Source organism: Daldinia childiae, assembly GCF_008694065.1.
Source record: "Daldinia childiae strain JS-1345 chromosome Unknown Scaffold2, whole genome shotgun sequence".
Classification (NCBI taxonomy): Eukaryota; Fungi; Ascomycota; class Sordariomycetes; order Xylariales; family Hypoxylaceae; genus Daldinia; species Daldinia childiae.
Window position 1 is genome coordinate 4,620,581 of NW_022984643.1, and position 20,426 is coordinate 4,641,006.

Consider the following 20,426-nt stretch of genomic DNA (forward strand, 5'->3'; position numbering starts at 1 on the left):
GGTGTTGGGTGGCCGCCAATTACAGGGTAGTGCGGCAAGTGCTGTGGTTGCTCATGATGGGGTGGCAGGTGTGGCGTGTGATGGGCCATAGAAGCGCTCTGTCGGCTGTGAAGAGTCCGGGATTGGTTAAGCTTGCTGAGGAGCATCTCAGCTGATGACGACATGCTATTGGATGGGCGGCGGACTAGGGATGTAGAACGGCTGGATCCACGGCTAGATGGGGGTTGGAAGCCTGGTAGCGTGACCGGCTAGATCCTTGACACTGAGACCTGCCATCATGGCGTTCATTTCGGGGGTGTCTGCTGGTGGCGTATGGGGACCAGCATGTCCTAGAGCGGACCTTTGTATTTCTTCGAAGCTCATGGGCATCGGAGGCATCTTGCTGAGCCTACGAATTGCCTTATTATTCTTCTCTACGAAGCTATTCATAGCTAGCAAAGAACCTGCATTATCCCGCATTGCGACCGCGCTCGCGTCTCCCGAGCTCCTCCCTCGAGCCTGGTGTACGGCGTTCAGTGTGAGAGGTTGCTGCGGGATGCTTGGCTGGAATTCGATTTGTGCTGAGCCTAAGGTTGCTCGTACTTGAGACATGACGCGGTCGAAATCGACGTTCTGGTTGGGATTGGCACGGGACACATAGTATGATGATTGCTGCCCCGCTGTGAGAACATCAGCGGCGGCTTTGTGTGCCATGATAAACAAACTTCCATCCCAAATACACCGTCGCACGAGAGCCCATCGGGTTCTGGCGGGGTTGCGTTCGAGCTCTGGCCTATAGACCGAGCACTGAGCAAGTTGGGCATAGAAAATCCCTAGACGGCGTGAAATTCGCTCAAGGATCTGGAGAAGGAAGGTTGAGAGAGCTGTGAGACGATTGGCGTCGAAATCTGGGTCCTGCATCTTGTCGGACGAGCTATATGTGCTCGCAATACTGTCAAAAGCATCCATGCCAGTCCCTATTTCTTGGCGGAGATCCTCAAGCAATTCTATGTCTAGCTCTACACTTTTAGCTGCGTAAGCGAAGACACCACGCTCGTGGAAACGGAGGGCATCTGAGGTGCCGCAGATGAACTGGCCAACAAGTGCTACTTCGTTCGTACACTGTATAGCATCCGAACTAGTATTCGCACGTGCGACCGCTCCTAATACGTCTGGTAGTTGGATATTTGCTCCGGAACCACCCGCGTTGGCGAGACTGAATGAGAGCTTGAGTACCAGTTCTTGTAACTTAGCACCGAATAGGGCGGTAAACCCCCCTTGTAGTAATCTGCTCTGGTAGCCATAAAATGTGCGAATAGCAATGATATTGGGTAAATCTTCACGGAGCCAGATATTGGAAGACCCAGATGGGTCGTAAGCCGATGATGATTTCAATGAAGCACCCTGAATTTCGTACATCTCGATTTGATGTGCTACTAGTGTTTCGACCGTAGTACGTAGATAACCTGCCCACAGATCATACAGAGCAGATATATCTTCCTCGCCACCTTGGTAATCGGGTTTTGGTGTTAGGTGTCCGACGAAATACTTAGTCAAGAGGCTGGAAACTTCAGGGTTATTGGTATGAGCTAGATTGTCAAAGGACTTGGAACAATCCACGCCAGCATTGGACTTAATCATTTGTATACCTCCTGGGTGCATAGGGCAAAAGTCTGTGACGTCGTATACGCTCCCGTGAACTCCAATCCACATACGGGATCCCGGCCTATGGCCAGTATGTTGAGCGAGTTGAGATAATGGAATTGTTGGTAGGTTGCAAGGGAGGGGCTTAGGGGTCATGAAAACGTCTAGCATGAATCGTCGCTCCGCAAAGGCTTTATTGATGATAAGGTCGACATTTTCCATAGTTGCTGTGCAGTGAGTATAGATTGCTTTGCGGATTCCGTTCATCACGGAATCAAAGACAGCAACAGAACCGCATACGTAGAGGTACCCGCCTAGACCTCCCTGCTTTTTTGACATGACGAGATCCGATATAGGGGCTCCTTGCTCAACGATTAGAGTATCAATGTAGCGAGGAGGGATATGCTTCTCAACTAGGTCGTGTGTGTGCGGGTCGTAAGCGAGGCCGCGGGAATCCCTCGAGAAAGCTACATGAACTTCCATAAAATCCGCATTCACGTACTCTCTCAGCTCATTCTCAAAGCAAAATTTCTCGCGCGACTGAACACCCAAGTATAAGTGATTCTTACCTCCAGACAAGCCACTGGTATTTAAGCGATATTGCCAGAAGCTTCGGAATGGAGCGATTCCGCTGCCACCGGCGAAGAATGCACAGGGGGCCATATTATCTAGAGGTAGATGGAAGGCCAAAGGTCGGGATACACCGACAAGGATCTCATCGTCAGATACCATATCGTCTGATGGGGGGTGCGGGTTAAAGAAGCCACTTGAGACGCCGGCACGATTTATGTCATCCTGCTTGGAAAATGTAGAGCAAAGTTTGTACTCGGCACGCGAGATGGCCAAATCAACAGTACTTGGAAGGAGTTCGTCTGTATAGCTGGCTATAGAATATGTACGAGGCACTTCGACCGGGATGAGATCGGCTAGCCAAGAAAGGTTGTCCAGGTTGAATGCCTTATCCCATATTTGCGGTGGAGTATCCATAAGTGCGCCCTGTAGTAAATCGCCTAGCGAGCCTCGGACGGGCCATTCGTCAGTGGCTAGGACTTGAAGGACGGTGTTCGAGGAGGCAGCAACGAGGCCATGGATTTTTAGGGCGAGCTCTTTAGTAATGGGTGCTAGATGACCTCGACGAAGTATATCAGCCACAGTCAGCTTCTTTGGTGTTGTTCTTCTGACAGATGCTAGATGCTGCTCGAATCGAGACCACGTCCCGGCAACATCAACCGGATCGTCAATACGGGTCTCCAACCCTAAAGCGGCGGCAACCTTAGCACATTCTTCCCAGCTGTTAAGGGGCATGACTGCAAGACGGTCTCCAGCCATGAAAGTGATTCCCGTATCTTGAATATCCAGAGTTACCAAGGCAATTGATCGCGTGGAGTCGGAGTCGACATGGGATCGATTCAGGACTCTAGTCACATAGCGGCATTCTTCGAAGGTGCCTCTCATCTGATGTGGCTCGACCGGCAGACTCCCACCTATATATCACACACATCGTTAGCTTCTGGGACGAAATTCTCTTTCTGCATATATCCGTGACTTACGGTATGGTTCAAGACGTTCTTTCATAGCATCTGAAAACTGTTTGTGAGTCTCTTCCCATGGACGCGACGCATCTGCAGCACCAGATAGACCGTTCGTTTCAGTACGTCCTGTCTTCGCAGCAATCTCTAGAATACCAAAGACTTTGTAACGATGAGTGCCCATGAAACCCCGTTCGCCTGTGTATGCCTCGATAATGCCATCCAACACACCCATCAGTCGTGGATCGCCAGACTGTTGGACGAATTCAGGGATGCGGTAGTGATACTCAATGGCAGCAATAAATGCTCGAAGGTTAGAAGGAAGCCAAGCCCTTAGATGTACGCCCTCTGCGCCAAGGAATGATGTGTATCTATTAAGAATCAGCAGCTGTACCTTTGCATTATAAATTGAAAGTTGGGAATAAGTATTGAGACCAGTTACCCCAGTAGCAATCTTACTCCTGGAGTCCTTTTCTCATGACTGTCTAACTTACTTCTTCCGTCCTAAAAATGCATCCATGACCAGATAGGGCGGGAATTGTAGACCTGAAGAGGCCGGACATCTCCTAGACAAAGGCGCAGAAAATTTGGCCCAACGAACCCATTGATGAACCGGGACATAGTTCTCTCCCGAGTTTGGGTTAACATTGATAGAATGAAAAGCGTTGGGCATCCGTTCCAGAATTTCCTTCAGTCGAATCATCTCACGAAGAAGTCCTTCTACGTTCCTGTTCATGACGTGCTCTTGACACGCAGCAAATTGCGTCTGGGCCATGTTGAAAGGACGCTATGAAAATCAATATTTGAACAGAAAATGGATAGGATGCTATGCTTACCTGACGTGTCAGCGCAACCTTTCAGAAAAGCTACCTCAGCCTTCTCGCCAAACATAGGCCAGCGAAGATCTATGTTTTCAGTGCGTGCAACATAGGGATACGTTGAGGTAGGATCTCGGATCTTGATATTGTAAGAGGACTGGTCGGGGAAGGTAAGATGAGGGAGAGTTCGGCCCATGCGTCGTGAGATCTGGTAATACGGTAATGCTACGCACCGCGGGATACCAACCAACTCCTCACCAAACTCATCGCCCATTGGGACATTAGGCCTCTTCTTCTTAGTACGCGTAGAAGTAATACCGTCACTACCATCATATTTTTCTTCGAACGATATATGGAGCATATCACTATGGAGTCCAATGTTAGTATTCATAGAGTATAGAAGAGATATGGGGTATGTGTAATATAACATAATCCACGCGTATATGGCAAACCCGTGCCAGTTTTATGGTGTATAAAGCAAGGTGTTCAGGGGTAACAAGTTACTATAACGCATACTTACTCCCTAAAGCTACTAGAGCTGCCCACAACGCTTGGTCCGGGATCACCTCTTTGGTTCCTTCGACGAGGGGAAGAGCTGCAACGGATTCTTGGACACGCCCTCTTGCAACGCAACCGGGCATACGCTCGCAGAGATCGGCCCACACCCGGCCAGGAGTCCTTGCTAATGCGCCGGCGGCCTCTTCGTAATCCGGTGGGCAGAAACCGTGCTCTGCACTAAGATAGCCGTCTAGCCAACCAGTTTTGGGGCCGATCTCCTCTGCTCTTAGCATAACCTGTCTTGCTGGCGCGCCCAACGCTACGGCTAGGAGATCTTGCTCTCGAACGTTGAAGGCATCGAGCTCTGCTTGACTCTTGACTGCGTTAATTTCCTGGACTGACGGAATGTTTGTATAAAGTAACTGATTTATCGATTTGCGTTCTCTATATAGGCCATTTTTAGCTGGTGTAAGTTAGTCAGTCTATTCTCAAATTCGTACCTCATTCGGAGCCATTCTCCGGCATCAACACCCCGCGGAATCTATTTCCGTTAGTTGATTATCGACGACTTTGGGCTTACAACTTAACGTACATCAAAGGCTGCATGAAGGTCTACTGGTTGGCTATATCCTGAAAAGGCACAACCTCGAGGTCCCATTCGACTATTACTTCTGCTTCTGCTCGAATCTGCATGTCCGACAGGACATCTTCCTCCAACGGAGCCAGATACTGGACACGAGTATTCTGACATGACTATTATATTGGTAATGTGGGTATAAAACTTGTAAGTATCTTAATCCAGGCTAGATTTTAAACGATCGTAAGGCCGCCAGGGCAAAAACAAAAACCCACCAGGGCAGGCTGAATAGAGAACGATTATTTTTTCTTTTCTCGTAGAAGAGAATATTAAGCATCAAGTGTGTAGCTGAAGCAAAGACACAATGAGATTCAATGGAATTTTCGTAGACTTAACGAAATCTAGACTTCGACCTGGGTGGAGACATTTTACCGACTAGAACCACCAGTAAGAAGCTTGATAGTTTGACGATACCTGGTAAGACGTGATGTATATTAGCGGCGGTGATGCCGGTGTCACATAACAAGATAGACCAAGATCATCTCCGTGTGACGCGTAATCTCCTATACTCTAAGGGGATGATGCCATCAGTTAAGGACCAGTCGAAGCGAAACATGCCAAGATAGGAGTAGCTTTTATGGGTTGAGGACTGGGATAAAACTTGGCGTCCCATAGCTTAGAAAATTCCAGTCTTTACTGGAGAACAATATAGATCTGGGATCTGGGAGAACCTGAATAACATATTTCATTTGGACTTTGCGGCGGTTCAGCTGTAGCTGCCATCCTATCAATGTCCTGAGCTTCTCCCATACGACAAGACTCGCGGCTTAAATTGCCTAATCCAGCTCCATCGCGGATAGGCTGTTTGTAGTCTCTTCCAATATTCGAATTCAAGGATAGCAACATGATTTAAGGTTGATAGAGCTGTAGATACCTAATATTAGCAATGTCTTGTTTACTTAATTAACTTATTTGAGAATTGTATATCATTTTAGGCACTTCAACTGGCCCTCAGTTATAAAGTCTAGCCTCTCCCAATTGCCTAGGGTTAGAGGATGCTGAGTTTGAAATGAAAGAGGTTTAAAAGACGCGCAAGTGTAATTCTAGAAGTTGAATACCAAGGCGCGGATCCTTCCTTTAAAAGAAGTAAGGCAATTACAGGGGTTAAAAACGTATGCCATCAGTAACTCTAAAGACACAGTACAGATCGACTAAAGAAACAGCACATCCACTTTGCACGTGATGAAAGCCACTACAAGCCACCACAAGCCACCATGCACGGCCATTTAAAACTGTACCCAACCCCATGCATATACCCCACTTGCATTGTAACCAAATGAAATTTCTATAATTTTTAAATATTATTTTTATTTAAATAAATGAAATAAAATAGAAATAAAATAATAAAAATAATATATAAATATATAAAATTATAAAATTTATATAAATTTAATATATTTATTTAAATAAAAACCGTTATTAAATAAATTAAAAATTATTATAAATTTTTTAAAAATAATTAATAAAAAATAAAAATACTAAATTTTATTAATTATATTACGTAATATTTTATTTTATTTATTTTATTTATTTTATTTATTTTATTTTTTATTTATTTTTATTATTTTATTTATTTTATTTTTTTATTTATTTTATTTATTTTATTTATTTTTTTATTTTATTTTTTTATTTTATTTATTTATTTTATTTATTATTTATTATTATTTAAATTACAAAATTTCAACGAAATATTTATTAAAAATGTTATATTTAAAGTGAAAAATTAAAAAAATAATAAGCTTAATTGCACGTGATTTAGACCGGATTTAAGAAGTTATATAAATTAATATATATTAAGTATTATAAATATTTCTATATTTACCTAAGTATTTATGTATCAAATGTATGGTCGGGTGCACGGTTGGCGCATTTTACGTGAAAATGGATGTGCTGTTTCTTTAGTCGATTTGTACTGTGTTTTTAAAGTTACTGGTATGCCATGTACTCCATTAATGAAACAGTGCTAGCCTCATTAAAGAGCCCCATTACCTAATAATTAATGGCAATTCTATGCTTATTATTGGCTTATTTCAAAGCTAATACTGTGCCTGGTTACCGTAACGACATTATATGGGTTTTAGGAAAGATTCCGTACGTAGATTATTATTACCCATAATAATGGTTAAAATAAGAAATATAATATTTTATAAAATAATGATTATTTTTAAAAGAATTATTTTTAAGAAAGGAATAATTCCTTGGAATTAAAAGCTTTAATTAGTTGAAATAAGTGGGATTTAAGTTATGTAACCTCAAAAAACTTTAAAAATCAAAAAAGCTAAAAGGCTTAAAACTCGAACCTTAGGCTTTTAACCCCATTACAATACGTCCCACTAATGCGGAAATGTTTTTAAGCTAGCAGCTTTAGTGGGTGGCCAGTCCACTAATGCTAAAAGATTACCCGTTTTTGAACCTTATTACCCACACTTTCATTTTTTTAATATTGTAATAATATTTTATCCAATCAGGATTTTAATTCCCGTACAAGAAAAGATATCCGATATAAGAATCATTCCACCCCCCAAATATCATATCTCAAAACCACATTTTGCCGGTATGGTATTATTGCACATGGTACCTAAAATGTTTCGCGTCGTACTTGTGTTACTACATTCCGCTGCCAAAACATAATGTGCAAGATAATAGTTTAAAGGTTAGCTTGCGGCTATAAATGATCTTCTGATCTTCGTCTATTATAAATACCTACCTACATACATAATCTGTAGGTACCTACGTGTAGCCTAATCATATGAGGCGTATAAATATACAAAATAACACGTCAAAAAAAGTGTAATAAAATTTGTAATAAGCTTTAAATGTTTACGTTGGTTATTTATATAAATATGGTATTGTCAAGGGTTTAGTAAATTCTAGAAAAAGTTAGATAAGTATATGCTAATATTAGCACTTGCTTGCTTGCCCTTTCTAATGTTTTTGTTAAAATAGTGCTTCGCAACCTACCTGTAACAAAACTAGTCCATGTTGTCGATCAAGCCGCCTGATGAAACGATATTACTCCCAAAAACATCAATTGCCAAGCTTAAATTAGGTAAATTTTTATATCTATTTTAAATGCCTGAAATGGGGGGGTTTTTTACTGGATTTATATAATTTTGCCATAGCTGTCGTGATATTTCCAAGATGTTACACGAGTCATATGATGTTCAATGTTACTTAAAGCATTGTCAGTTAGTTACAAGGGTTTAGTCTTTAGAACATATAAAATCTTGTCTACCTATATATATCAGAGGACAGATATCAAGACAAGTACAAGTTCTTATCAGATTGATTTAATGACCATATAGGCCGGGGTATCATATGCTTTATTTATGTAGGTATTTTAAGTTTTCCATCTATGGCGTTTTACTCTTCTTTGGTAGAGGGCGCTCAGCTTCGGACCTGCTATCAGTATCCTTCTTCCTCTTCTTTCCCTGGAGTAATTCTCGCTTCTCTTGTTTCCGCGCTTCCTTATCTAATTTTCCAATAACCTTGCTTTCCTTACCACATGGCCAATTTTCAAAAGCTGCCGCTTCCTGCGCTTCTGTCCATTCCTGCGGCAGTAGTGCGAAGACGAGATATGAGGTATGCGTCTTGATTTCGGGTTCCGTCCGATGTATCACTCTCCCTATCATCCAGGGTTTAACCGATTGAGCACTTTCGGCTTCATTACCTAGCATAGATATTTTATTGCTGTCGATAGGATTGCTATCGGCCGTTGCTTCATCATCTTCACCCATCTCAACATCGTTGTCACGAGATTGGCCGCGAAAATTATTGATTCGACCTTCGACTTCCTGTAACTTGGCGATAGCCTCTGCAACATTTGCAGCTGTCTGGCTGGCGTTTCGGTCACCCGCAGGTAAGCTTAACCCAATCCGCTCTCGCATGACATTTATCCTCCTATGTGCAACTTCAACCATTTCGATTTCCATCCAGCCTAAGCGGCGCATGACGTCAATGGTCCTAGTAACCTGTTCAATACACGGGGAGAAAGTGCAAAGATAGGCAGTCCGATCCGGACGAAGTGGGGATTTCCATTCAGATCCAGTATCTTCAAGATTGTCTAACCCGCTACTTGAGAGTTGAGACGGTGTTGGCCTACTTCTTGCTAGATGAGGAAGTGCCTTCCAAGGTGCCGGAAGGTCGAGGAAGATACATTCAGCTCCGGGACTTTCGCCATCGATAAGAAAGCCATCATTATAGACATCTCTGTGGGTAATCTGAACTATTCCATCTAAGCGATGCTCTTCAATTTCCTTTTGCATCTTCTGATATCGATCTTGGTTAAACTCGAAACTGAAAACTTTGCCCTTCGCATCGTGTGCGTCTTTAGGATAGCCATTATAAACGGCCCTGGCGGAAGCGTGTGTAAAACTGCCGCTCCCTGCTCCAGCCTCGATTATCTTCATACCAGGGCGGGCACGGATCCGGTGAAGAATGTAGCTGTAGTCAGGCGTATATACTACTTGAGTTCGATCGGTAAACTCGTTGTCCATAACTCAGGGGTAGGAGGCAGAATGTGGATGAAACCACTCGGTGCCGTCTTGACGTCCTTGGTTGCCGCTGTACTCGATACGACATCCTCCGTACTATTATCTAACCCCTCACCATCTGCCGCTACGTTCGAGTTTCAGCTTTCTACCTCTAGAGCCGGTGTCTACAACCGAGGCGCGTATCTGCGAACCCCAAGGCTTATCGAGTAAAGTTGAATGCGGAAATGAGCCAAATCGCGTGTTTAAAACTGGCCCTTCAACATATCCGTCAGTTTTACCGGAAACCTCTCTTAAATATATGGGCTGAATGCTATCTCGAGATAGATGTGCTAGAACTAATGTATTTAATGCCGTCTGAGGACCAGGGTCGAGGAAAGGAGAGACAGCCGACATATTAATGTAACTCGTATTGAGTATGTAGTATAAACTAGCTCGTTATTGATAAAAATAGAATGTCCAGGTTCCGTATATGGGCAGTAGAGGAAGAATTGAATATAAATGTTGAGTTTCGAGGCTAAAAAAAAAATCAGGGTAAGGCTGAGAGAACAAATGATAGAGGGGCACTTTTGGTAATCGATAGCGTTATCTACTTTGCGGCATGAGATAGAGGGGTAGCGGAACCTAGAATCCCGATAATCTGCAAGGCTGCATGTACTGCATATCAACACGAGTAGAGAATAATGTTCCTACCTTAAATAAAAGAATTAATTTTTGTTTGGTAGATCCTAGACGAATTATATTTATCTAGCTTAAGAATTAAGTTAACCAAGTTTTTAATTATGTGTAACTACCTATCTAGGTTAATAATATGCTTATTTCCTAAAGGAAAGTGGTTTATGTATAGCACTATCATAGTGTATAGTGAAGATACGAGGGTTTAATTTAGTTGAGGCATTGTGGCATGTACTTTTCTGCGGTGCCAACCCAAATTGCGACATTGTCTCTGTGACTCAAAAATAGTCTTTTGCATAGCTGACTCCAAATTATTATTTATCTATGACAAGCCCCCCCTTCTACTCTTATTCTCATGTATGTTCGTCTTGATGAACTTCCTCTTCTTTAGAGTATCAAGGCGGCATATATTTAATACTCGTGCAACTCACTACACTCATTACTCACCACGTAGAGGTTTTGCGACATACCCCACCATGTCTTCCACGATCCGAGTTCATAACTCTCTAAAACCAGGAGGGCCAGTACCTTTTGTTCCAATTGAGAAAGGAAAGATCTCCTGGTATGCCTGTGGTCCGACTGTCTACGATCAGAGCCATTTAGGTCATGCGCGCAATTATGTCTCGACCGATATTATACGACGTATCCTGTTGCACTACTTTGGATTCGACGTCAAGTTCGTTATGAACTTCACAGATGTAGACGATAAGGTGCGAATGCTAGAATGCTATCTACGTAGTTATTAAAGATAAAACTACATGGCTAACTCTATATATAAGATAATAAAAGCCCGAAGACAACGCTTGCTCGACCTTGAAAAACAAAAGAACTACACAGACGACGAGACCATAGAATTAGCGAAAGCTGCGTTCCGAGCATATGCAAAGAGCAATCTCCCTAAGCTTCTCGAAGGCGAGGGTGAGCTAGATGTCAACAATTATATTCCTCGAAGAGATGCAGCGTACGGAAATGTATTAGGGGGGTACTCTAACAGGAGAAGGCAAGCCAGGAGACGCCGAGGCAAAACTGAAGATGCACATAAGCAATATGACCACCGCGGTTATTGCTATCGGTGGTAACCAGGTATTCGGGGGTGCCGACGAGATCTTACTACCGTATCTGGATTCCTTATACAAGGAAACCATTGATACAAGCGATCAGTCAATCTTCACCGATCTAACCAAGTTTATGGAGGGCGAATTTACTGACGATATGGATGCTCTAAACGTACTTCGCCCTGATGTAGTCACGCGAGTTACCGAATATGTGCCTCAAATCGCTAAGTTCGTTGAAAAGGTTGTCGAAAAGGGTTATGCGTACGAAGCTGAGGGATCCGTCTACTTCGATATTACAGCGTTTGAGAAGGCGGGAAATACGTATGCGAGATTACGACCGGATAGTCGCAATGATAAGGCACTGCAAGAAGAAGGCGAGGGCTCCCTATCTAAGAGCCTCGGCGGGAAGAAAGGTGCCGGTGATTTTGCACTGTGGAAGAAGTCCAAACCAGGTGAACCGTACTGGCCAAGCAAATGGGGCAATGGACGGCCAGGATGGCATATTGAATGCTCAGTGATGGCGTCCGATGTTCTGGGTTCGCGTATGGACCTTCATAGTGGTGGTATCGATCTGGCATTTCCGCATCACGACAATGAACTAGCCCAAAGCGAGGCGTATTTCTGCGAACACGGTCATGAGCATACTTGGGTCAACTATTTCCTGCACATGGGCCACTTATCGATTTCCGGGTCGAAAATGTCCAAATCCCTCAAGAATTTTCAGACAATCAAGGATGCATTAGCATCAACATATACAGCACGGTCAATGCGTATAGTATTCCTTCTCGGTAGATGGAACGACGGCGTTGAAATATCGCCGGACATGAGAACTCAAGCGGACAGCTGGGAAAGCCTGGTCAATGTAAGCTGCCTACTGGTTCCTCGATTGCAAATGCCTACTAATATGCCTACTAATACTACTAGAACTTTTTCACAAACACAAAATCGCTTCTGGCCGAAGCAGCCGGCTCTTCAACGACTGTGGATAGCGGTGTGAAGGCACTCTCGATTGATGATAAATCCCAAGAAGGCTTAGGAGCCGATTTAGAGCAAGCCAAGAAAGAGGTTGAAGAAGCCTTTACTAACTCTTTTGATACGCCACAAGTCTTACGAGCAATAGCGGAAGTCATTCGAAAAGTCAACGTTCATATCAACGCCCAGAAGTCTAATGTGGACCTGCCGGCAGTTGAAGCAATTGCAAGGTGGATTACCAAGATAGTTGGCATTCTTGGTCTCGACGCGAATGCGAGCCCTCCTTATGAAGGTCTCGGTTGGGTTTCTGCCGCCGCGGCGACTAACCAAGACCCGAAAATAGCCGTGCAGCCATATAAGACTGTATATGAGACAATCTATTCCGACGTGCGGGCTCTGAAGCTCCCTTCCTCTGAAACTATCACCAATCTTCTCTCACAATCACCGGATCCGGAGTTTGATTCTTTAGCCTGCTGGAACTAGAGACCCAGAGCAATTGGCATTGCCATATCTACGTGCAGTGGCAAAGCTACGCGATGAGCTCCGGCGTCTGGCCCCGACAGCATCACCAGAAGTAAAGAAGTCAATCCTAACCTTAAGTGACCGGGTGCGAGATTTTGATCTCACCAACCTTGGAGTCTACTTAGACGATCGGCCGGATCAGCCGTCATTAATTAAATTTGTTCCCGCAGCTGAGTTGATCGCAGCAGAGAGGAGGAAAGGCAGCCAAGGAAGCAGAGAAAGCACGTGCAAAGGAAGAGGCAAGAATTGCTAGAGAAAAAGCTGAAGAAGAAAAATGGGAAAAGGCAAAAGTGGCGCGGAGGAGATGTTTAAGAGCGACGATCGGTATAGTGAATGGGATGCAGAAGGATTGCCTACAAAGACGAAGGACGGTAGTGAAGTTGCTAAGAGCCAATTGAAAAAGTTGAAGAAGGATTGGGATAGGCAAAAGAAGGCACACGGTGAATACAAGGCTAAATTTGGAGGGGGTGCAGCGTAAGTCATGAGCGATCTATCTAGACAGAAGGCATTAAAAGATACCAATTTTTAAGTTGTGTTATTACCTATAGACTATCATATTTTTTCTAAGAGGTATAAAAGTGGTTCGATCTATCTATTCTAGTCTCCTCATTCATAAGCTTGATGATCTTAGAATGGACCAATAAACAAGCTAGAGTCCCATGTCCGAACCCCTGGTTTGCTCGACCCAGCAGTTGTGAACAAGCTTTGCCAAGCCGGGTATCGGCTTGGCATCCTAGCTTAGCACCTTGTCGTTTCTTAACCACACATGTGCTTCCAAGTTACATCGTACGTCCTAGTTGCAAATAAATTCAGCATCTTTGTATCCGACGCTAGCCCTCTCGAGGCCCCCTCTTACGGCATAATGGCCATACGTAAGTTCAGCGGGTAACAGCTTCACGACGAAACTAGCATGATGTTAATGGTGGCTCGATTACGAGGCCCCATTTCGATAGATAGAGTAAGGATATCCAGTGATTCCAACCCTCGAAAGTTGGATACTAACTGGGTCTACCGCCAACATTCAAAGTTGCTTAGAATCTTCACCTTGTCGGATAGCTACTGTTGCATTAGCTACGATATATAAATCGTTTCAGGCTTCATCCCTGCATCCAATAGGTTTAGGTGAAGTGAACATGTGCTACCTAACCCAGGTAAGCCCGAGGTCTATTACGGTTAACTCTACAATTATTTATTAGTAGAAGAGGGGTGAGGATAAGCATTCGGCTTAGGTCGTAAAATACCTGGATACCTGGATATACATCGCTTTACTCAGCAACATGCGTTTACCTTGGAATTCAGAGCTATTACTTGCTAAGCTATTATTTTCCAAGGTAAATAAGAGAGGTTACTATCCTTGGCGGTATGCAGATATAAGGTGTGACATATTATCTGCTCATGGTGGAATATACGCAAATCACATCGCAGGAATGGCTAGAGACAGGCTACTCCGCCTTTTCGTTATACCGGCATACCCCCGTATTTGTTACAACGAAGGCGGAGGTGTAATGCTTAATTTGTTCTGCTCTGCTCATTACGTGTTCCAGCCCCTAATGCGTGTGCCGGTCGAGCCGATCAGGTTTCAGCAGCGTCCTCGGTCCACATGAAGATGTCATTGCTAGCTACTTAAGCTCGTAATGAGGTAGCCTATGATGAAGCTGCTCCATTAGGTAGGTTATCTATATAAGCATGTGTCATCTGTCTTTCATTGAGTTTTGATTCTTAGCTGGACAACTTAACTTAATTTGAAGAGTAATCAAAACAAGCAAACAATTTTAACGACTATTTTATCATTATAAACCAGCAACCATGTTCGGATTTGGTATGTTTAGTGCTAAGATGGGTTGCTCGTCGCTATGTGTTGTAAAGCTAATTACAGTCAGACGACGCTAAGAATGCCCGTGACGAGCTCTACGATGGCCAGCCTCACGAGTCGAAGCTGTCCCACGAGTTCATCGGTGGCGCCGCCTCCTTCGAGGCCATGAAGCTCTTCGAGGACCGCCAACGCAGTGAAGGTACACTACCACGAAGACATCAAGCAGCTATAATTGGCACTTGGAATACATCCACTGGTAATAATCAGCTAACGTTTACTCACTTACAGGCAAGCCGGTCGACCACGCCTTCGCCAAGGAACTCCTTGCCGGCATCGCGGGCGCCGAGGTCGACAAGCTCGTCGAGACAAAGGGTCTGGACTTTGTAGACCGCGAGAAGGCTAAACACCACGCTAAGAGGCAGGCTGAGGAGTTATACGACCGCCAGTACGGTGACCAGGACCAGTATGACCCGTAAGTAGTCTTGCCTGATACTTTTCGCCGAGTACAAAGAGGTTGGTAGAATATAATGCTGACATTTTGGGCTACGTAGTAACAACAGCCGCCGCCACCCTTCGATGGACTACTAGATCTAAGGATCTTACCTCGGTTCGTGTGCGGGCACTAGGAATTAGTGTGTAGCTAGATAGTAGCTATGAATGAATGGAATGAAATCAATGAATAAATATTTGCTGAGGAGTTGTGATGAGGTGAATATGTTTATCTGCACAAAGGTGATTGAATGTGAAGAGTGCTGTAGATTTCGTTCGTAATGAGTGTTTCCATTCTAGGATTCTTTTATTTAGAGTAGCTCTTTGCTAGGGTAACGGCTAGTTTCTGATTAAGGAATTGCTGGAAATCCTTTTTATTTCAACCGCCATGTCTAGAATGTTTAAAGAACCGGTATATGTGCTGTATATCTGACTTGACTGACTAATTGGGCTTATACGAGAGAAGGAAGAGCCTGGCTTATATACGTGTTCTCAGTGCCTCGTATTGTACCTCATAGAAAACCCTTGACCACATATGTATATCAGCCCCGAGAACTCAAAGTCAAGCTTTTAAAACTATCATAAGTCTATATCCTAGATCAATATTCAAGCATGTCTCAGCAATCAAGTAGTGCCACCTGTGAATTCATTATCTCTGAAAATTTACATACGCCAAGTGTTGACGGTAATTATCTTCGTTTCTCGCCCATATCTGTCACCTCAATCTATCGCAATGGTATATCTTCAGACGGTGACACCGGCTATGTAGTGTTCAGCAGGGAGTTGAAAACGAGCAAGCGTCAGGTTGCCTACTTAAGAATGGAAGAGGACAAGCCCCTAAATTTAGCCCTGTATTCCCTAGCTATTTCTTTGCCAGGGCTGTAGTAAACAACACCATCCACCGTAATCCAGTAGCATTCGATAACTGGCTGGCATATTGGTGTCTTAGACTTTTCCCATCTGTTCTCCTTAAAAACGCCGGTGGTAATCGAAATGGCCAGCTTCCTAATCTGCACATGTTCATCGTCCTCCGCGTCCGCTTGCTCTCGCCCTGCTAACTGTCGCTCGTCCTCTGGCTAGACCGACACCACGACCTCTCGCGTTGCGACTTCGGAACATAGGGGCATTCCTACGGGAAATGTTAGTATCCAGATTGCTTCTTCCTAAAATTCGGGATGCATACTTTAACATATCGGGCACGATAAAGAATCGCACGTGGCTGCCGCGGATATACACCTGATCCAAGTGGCTTACTCGTCCGTCGCGCGCTGTGACTGTGATGTCCTTGAGCTGTACGTTCATGTTATCCTCGGCTACGCGTAGAGAAGTTAGCTTCAAGGAATTCCGCGAAAGATGTATTAATAAATAAAGCGCGAGTTTACCTTCAAGTAGCTTGCCGCGATACGTCTGGCCAGAGGTAATCTCCAAGGTCACGATATGACCTTGCGCTTCGTTAAGAAGCTTGATGGGGATACCGATTGTCGACGTCATCTTGCTTGAATTAAAGGGGATTTTGAAGAACCTTTGTAATTGGAGACGACGATAGCGCGCGGTCGAGATTTGTTATGTATCTACGGTTCGCAACGCTTTGAAGGTATTGTGTGTGTATTGATGCATGAACAATTGGAAACTAAAGCAATCGAATTGCTAAGGCTAGAGGCTGGAGGCTTGAGGCTTGGAGCTTGAGGTGGGAGATTGGATTTTCCGCTCCGTTCTGTGGCTTAACTTAGACCCACCCTGTGCAGCTCACCGAATCCATTTTTACTCACCTTTTCTAAGGTTCTCTTGGCATGGTGGATTGGAAGTTGGAACCCTGCATGCATCGGTACTTAGGTACCTGCCCCTCCAAAAAAAGCTACCTACCTCGGAGATTGCCCCTCCATTTGACTCACTTGGCTGTTACGACGCCGTAATCCTCTAGCTGTCCTCCTACCTCTTGAGAAGCTGATTACTCCTGTCATATTTTCTAATTGAAGGGCTATAAGCTGGCTTGGATTTTTTACTGATACTCACAATTGCCGAATTGACTCGAACACTAAAATATGGCTTCAGAGCTTGAGGCACCGGCCAAAGAGGTCCCTTCTGTTGTGGATCCTAATGTTCCGGCTTCTCATCCGTCAAAACAGACAGTCGACCCGTGGAATGTGGCTGGTGAGGTTGGTGAGGATGGAAAAGTCAAGGCTATCGACTATAAGAAGTTAGTGGAGGAGTTCGGCACCAAGTTGATCGACAAGGAGATACTGGAAAGATTCGAAAGAGTTACCGGGCATAAGCCTCATCGCTTTTTGCGACGCCAAATCGTCTTTAGCGAACGCGACCTCAGTATAATACTAGATCGTTACGAGAAGGTATAGCTTGAAAGACAGACAATTACTTATTGGCTATATCTAAGTAATGATCTTTAGGGTGAACCTTTCTTCTTATACACTGGTCGTGGTCCTAGTAGCGACAGTATGCACATCGGACATACACAGATCTTCGACTTTTGCAAGTTAGTATATATCTTTAACTTAATTTAATTATATAACGTATAAGAGAAGTGTACTAACGAAGTTATTCTAGGTGGTTACAGGATGTATTTGATGTGCCCCTAGTTATCATGCTTACGGATGGTTCGTATTTTTATACCGTCTTAACGGACTGCGATGGCTAATTAACGAGGTTTAAATAGACGAAAAGTTCCTCTTCTCAGAAAAGAGAACAGTTGAGGAAGTTATTGGTTACTCGCGAACCAATTGTCAGGATATCATCGCCATAGGCTTTGACCCTAACAAGACCTTTATTTTCTCCGACTACGAATTCATGGGAGGAGCTTTTTATAGAAATGTCACTCGATTCGCCAAACTAGTTACCTATAACCAAGCAAAGGCCACGTTTGGTTTCGACGAAAGGCAAGTTTCTATTATTCCGCTATCTCATGGAGATATTCCATTTATGCGCACGTGACAATCATCAACTAATATTAACATAGCTCAAATATTGGGAAGATTCACTTCACCAGTATACAGGGTGCTACTGCATTCGCGACTACTTTCCCACACATATTCGGCGATGATGAAAAGAAGGTTGCGAGTATCCCATGTCTCATTCCCTGCGCTATCGACCAAGACCCCTATTTCCGGTTGACTAGAGACTGCGCTGCTAGGCTAAAGTACGCCAAGCCTTCTTTAATTCATTCCCGTTTCCTCGACGCCCTACAGGGTCCGGGCTCGAAAATGTCTGCCAGCATTGATTCTTCCGCCATCTTCATGAAGGATACTCCTAAACAAATCAAGGATAAGATCAACAAATATGCTTTCTCCGGTGGCCAAGTTAGCGCGGAAGAGCAAAGGGAGAAGGGTGGAAATCCTGATATAGATGTTTCATACCAGTATCTGCAGTTTTTCATGGATGATGATGAAGTATGTTATCACCTTCGCCCTTATTTACTCCTGATACTAATAAATACAGGAACTGGCAAAGATCAGACAGGATTATAGGGAAGGCAAGCTACTTACCGGAGAAGTATGTATACTTGCTTCCATATAAGTATTAAGTTGCTGACTTTTACTCCAGCTCAAAGCAATATGCATCAAGTATCTCCAGGATTACGTCGCCGCATTTCAAGAAAGGAGAGCGAAGGCGACGGAAGAGACTGTCAAGTTATTCATGTCTGTGCGGCCATTGAAGTGGGGAGGTAATCCCAGAGCGCAGAGAACTGTCCCAGTTGTAGAAGCGGCAGAGGCAAAACCCGAAGGTCAGGATGGAGAGGGTAAGCTCACGAAAAACCAACTGAAGAAGTTAGAAAAGGAGAAACAGATAGCTGCGAAGAAGGCCGCCAAGGCCGCAGAAAAGGAGGCTGTAAAGGCCTCCTCGTGACTCTAGTCAACATGAATCAACGTTTAAAAAGTGCATAGCAGATCTCCCGCTCTTTTTTTTTTTTTTGGCTCGTTCTATTAACTGAGAATATATGGATGAAGCTGTTAGTTTACATTCCGGTTATCTCCATATAGTTGTAATACTCATTTGAACGTAACCGGCTGTCTTCGCTTGCGATCAACTTTAAGCTCAAAGACATCTAACCTTTGATACCCACCCGCAAGATCGTGATACTGCTTCCCCTCTATACAGTCCTCCAAGTCAACATCAGCATATAGGATTCCTTCTTCCTTCTGGAGGAAATCCCTTTCCACCCTTTCTGAAGTCTTGGGATTCAATGTGAAGCCGGGAAGTAGGGTCCCCGTCGTATCTAGGAACATCGTGGCTCCTCTTGGTAAACGCTCCAGTCCCTGCGCCACTACCTCCGGCTCGCTAGAACCGAATGAAGATAGTGCGATGGCATCTTCGCCAAGAACACCAGCGCACAGCACACCGAAACATTTCGCTTCGAAACAGTGCGCTGCGGCACGTGTTCTATTTGCACTGACGTTGTCGTAGTCTGCTCCGCGAGCGACGCTTGAACGGGAGGTTTTCGCGTCGCTTTTATTTCTCTCTGCGTCGTGGACGTCTGGTGCAACACCGTGCGGTAACCGCGTAGGCCACACCGCAGGCCAGGTACTGATATGGATCTGCTCACCCTGTGCCGTCATCGTGTATAAGGCCAGGGGATTGGTATTTTCCCCGCAGATCAGTGCTCCAACCTTGCCAAATTGCGTCTCGGCAACTTGGAGACCGTGTCCGTCGCCCGGGGCCCAGGTAAGCTTTTCGTAAAACGTAGGCATGAGTTTCCGATGGTGAACTAGGATCTCGCCATTAGATCCGATAAGCACGTTTGAGTTAAATAGAGTCGCGCTGCTATACCGGACTTTTTCGGAGAAGCCGAGACTGACGAGCACGCCGAACTGCTTGGCTGCTGCGCGGATTGCGTTTACTTCCTCGCCGTCGGCGTAGATGGACTCTGTCGCCATGCGCTTGAAGAAGTCGTGGTTCTCGGTCGGGGCACGCAGCGCGCTCCAGATGGGAAACGCCGGGATATACGACTCGGGGAATACCACGAGATTTGCCTTATTCCCCGCGGCTTCTTGGATCAGCGATATCGCCTTAAGGGTCGTATCCTTGGCGGACAGGAAGACTGGCGAGACGTGACATGCTGCAATCCGTGTTAGACTGATATCGTTGCCCATTGCTACTGATGAGCATCTGGTTTCTGAAGGAGAGCTGTCAAACATCGGTGTTGAAATTTCTTTATACGGCAGATCGCTTTCTCCTCATCTTGACGGTATAAGTGCTTCTAATAACCGAATGCTTCGGGCTCTGAACTCGGCACCCGGGATTTGCTCATTGGTGAACTTGCGCGCAGCGGCGCGGAGGTATGAGGGGAATCGCA

The 20,426-nt window shown here is 44.5% G+C and overlaps 7 protein-coding genes across 7 annotated transcripts; 3 read left to right on the plus strand and 4 right to left on the minus strand.

Annotated features, from left to right (window-relative positions):
* Positions 1 to 213: 213 nt before the first annotated feature.
* GL218_02134 (Sulfite reductase [NADPH] flavoprotein alpha-component) lies at positions 214 to 5,219 on the minus strand (the record flags this gene model as incomplete). The annotated part of the gene is made up of 7 exons (XM_033578629.1): positions 214 to 3,107; positions 3,174 to 3,523; positions 3,647 to 3,939; positions 4,023 to 4,335; positions 4,487 to 4,912; positions 4,969 to 5,009; positions 5,061 to 5,219. The coding sequence occupies 7 exons, from the start codon at positions 5,217 to 5,219 to the stop codon at positions 214 to 216; spliced, it is 4,476 nt and encodes a 1,491-aa protein (XP_033438050.1).
* A 3,239-nt stretch (positions 5,220 to 8,458) lies between these two features.
* Positions 8,459 to 9,601, minus strand: GL218_02135 (tRNA (adenine(58)-N(1))-methyltransferase catalytic subunit trm61; the record flags this gene model as incomplete). The annotated part of the gene is made up of 1 exon (XM_033578630.1): positions 8,459 to 9,601. The coding sequence occupies one exon, from the start codon at positions 9,599 to 9,601 to the stop codon at positions 8,459 to 8,461; it is 1,143 nt and encodes a 380-aa protein (XP_033438069.1).
* A 1,145-nt stretch (positions 9,602 to 10,746) lies between these two features.
* On the plus strand, positions 10,747 to 12,780 carry GL218_02136 (putative cysteine-tRNA ligase; the record flags this gene model as incomplete). The annotated part of the gene is made up of 4 exons (XM_033578631.1): positions 10,747 to 10,980; positions 11,050 to 11,188; positions 11,265 to 12,187; positions 12,250 to 12,780. The coding sequence occupies 4 exons, from the start codon at positions 10,747 to 10,749 to the stop codon at positions 12,778 to 12,780; spliced, it is 1,827 nt and encodes a 608-aa protein (XP_033438048.1).
* Positions 12,781 to 14,625: 1,845 nt separating this feature from the next.
* Positions 14,626 to 15,220, plus strand: GL218_02137 (uncharacterized protein; the record flags this gene model as incomplete). Its single annotated transcript, XM_033578632.1, has 4 exons — positions 14,626 to 14,638; positions 14,700 to 14,831; positions 14,921 to 15,104; positions 15,184 to 15,220. 4 exons carry the CDS (start codon positions 14,626 to 14,628, stop codon positions 15,218 to 15,220), a joined length of 366 nt encoding a protein of 121 aa, XP_033438049.1.
* A 921-nt stretch (positions 15,221 to 16,141) lies between these two features.
* Positions 16,142 to 16,612, minus strand: GL218_02138 (Small nuclear ribonucleoprotein Sm D3; the record flags this gene model as incomplete). Its single annotated transcript, XM_033578633.1, has 3 exons — positions 16,142 to 16,250; positions 16,305 to 16,434; positions 16,504 to 16,612. 3 exons carry the CDS (start codon positions 16,610 to 16,612, stop codon positions 16,142 to 16,144), a joined length of 348 nt encoding a protein of 115 aa, XP_033438052.1.
* A 551-nt stretch (positions 16,613 to 17,163) lies between these two features.
* GL218_02139 (Tryptophan-tRNA ligase, cytoplasmic) lies at positions 17,164 to 18,979 on the plus strand (the record flags this gene model as incomplete). Its single annotated transcript, XM_033578634.1, has 7 exons — positions 17,164 to 17,469; positions 17,527 to 17,612; positions 17,684 to 17,733; positions 17,793 to 18,012; positions 18,093 to 18,522; positions 18,572 to 18,625; positions 18,677 to 18,979. 7 exons carry the CDS (start codon positions 17,164 to 17,166, stop codon positions 18,977 to 18,979), a joined length of 1,449 nt encoding a protein of 482 aa, XP_033438053.1.
* Positions 18,980 to 19,122: 143 nt separating this feature from the next.
* Positions 19,123 to 20,223, minus strand: GL218_02140 (uncharacterized protein; the record flags this gene model as incomplete). Its single annotated transcript, XM_033578635.1, has 1 exon — positions 19,123 to 20,223. One exon carries the CDS (start codon positions 20,221 to 20,223, stop codon positions 19,123 to 19,125), a length of 1,101 nt encoding a protein of 366 aa, XP_033439190.1.
* Between the last annotated feature and the right edge of the window lie 203 nt (positions 20,224 to 20,426).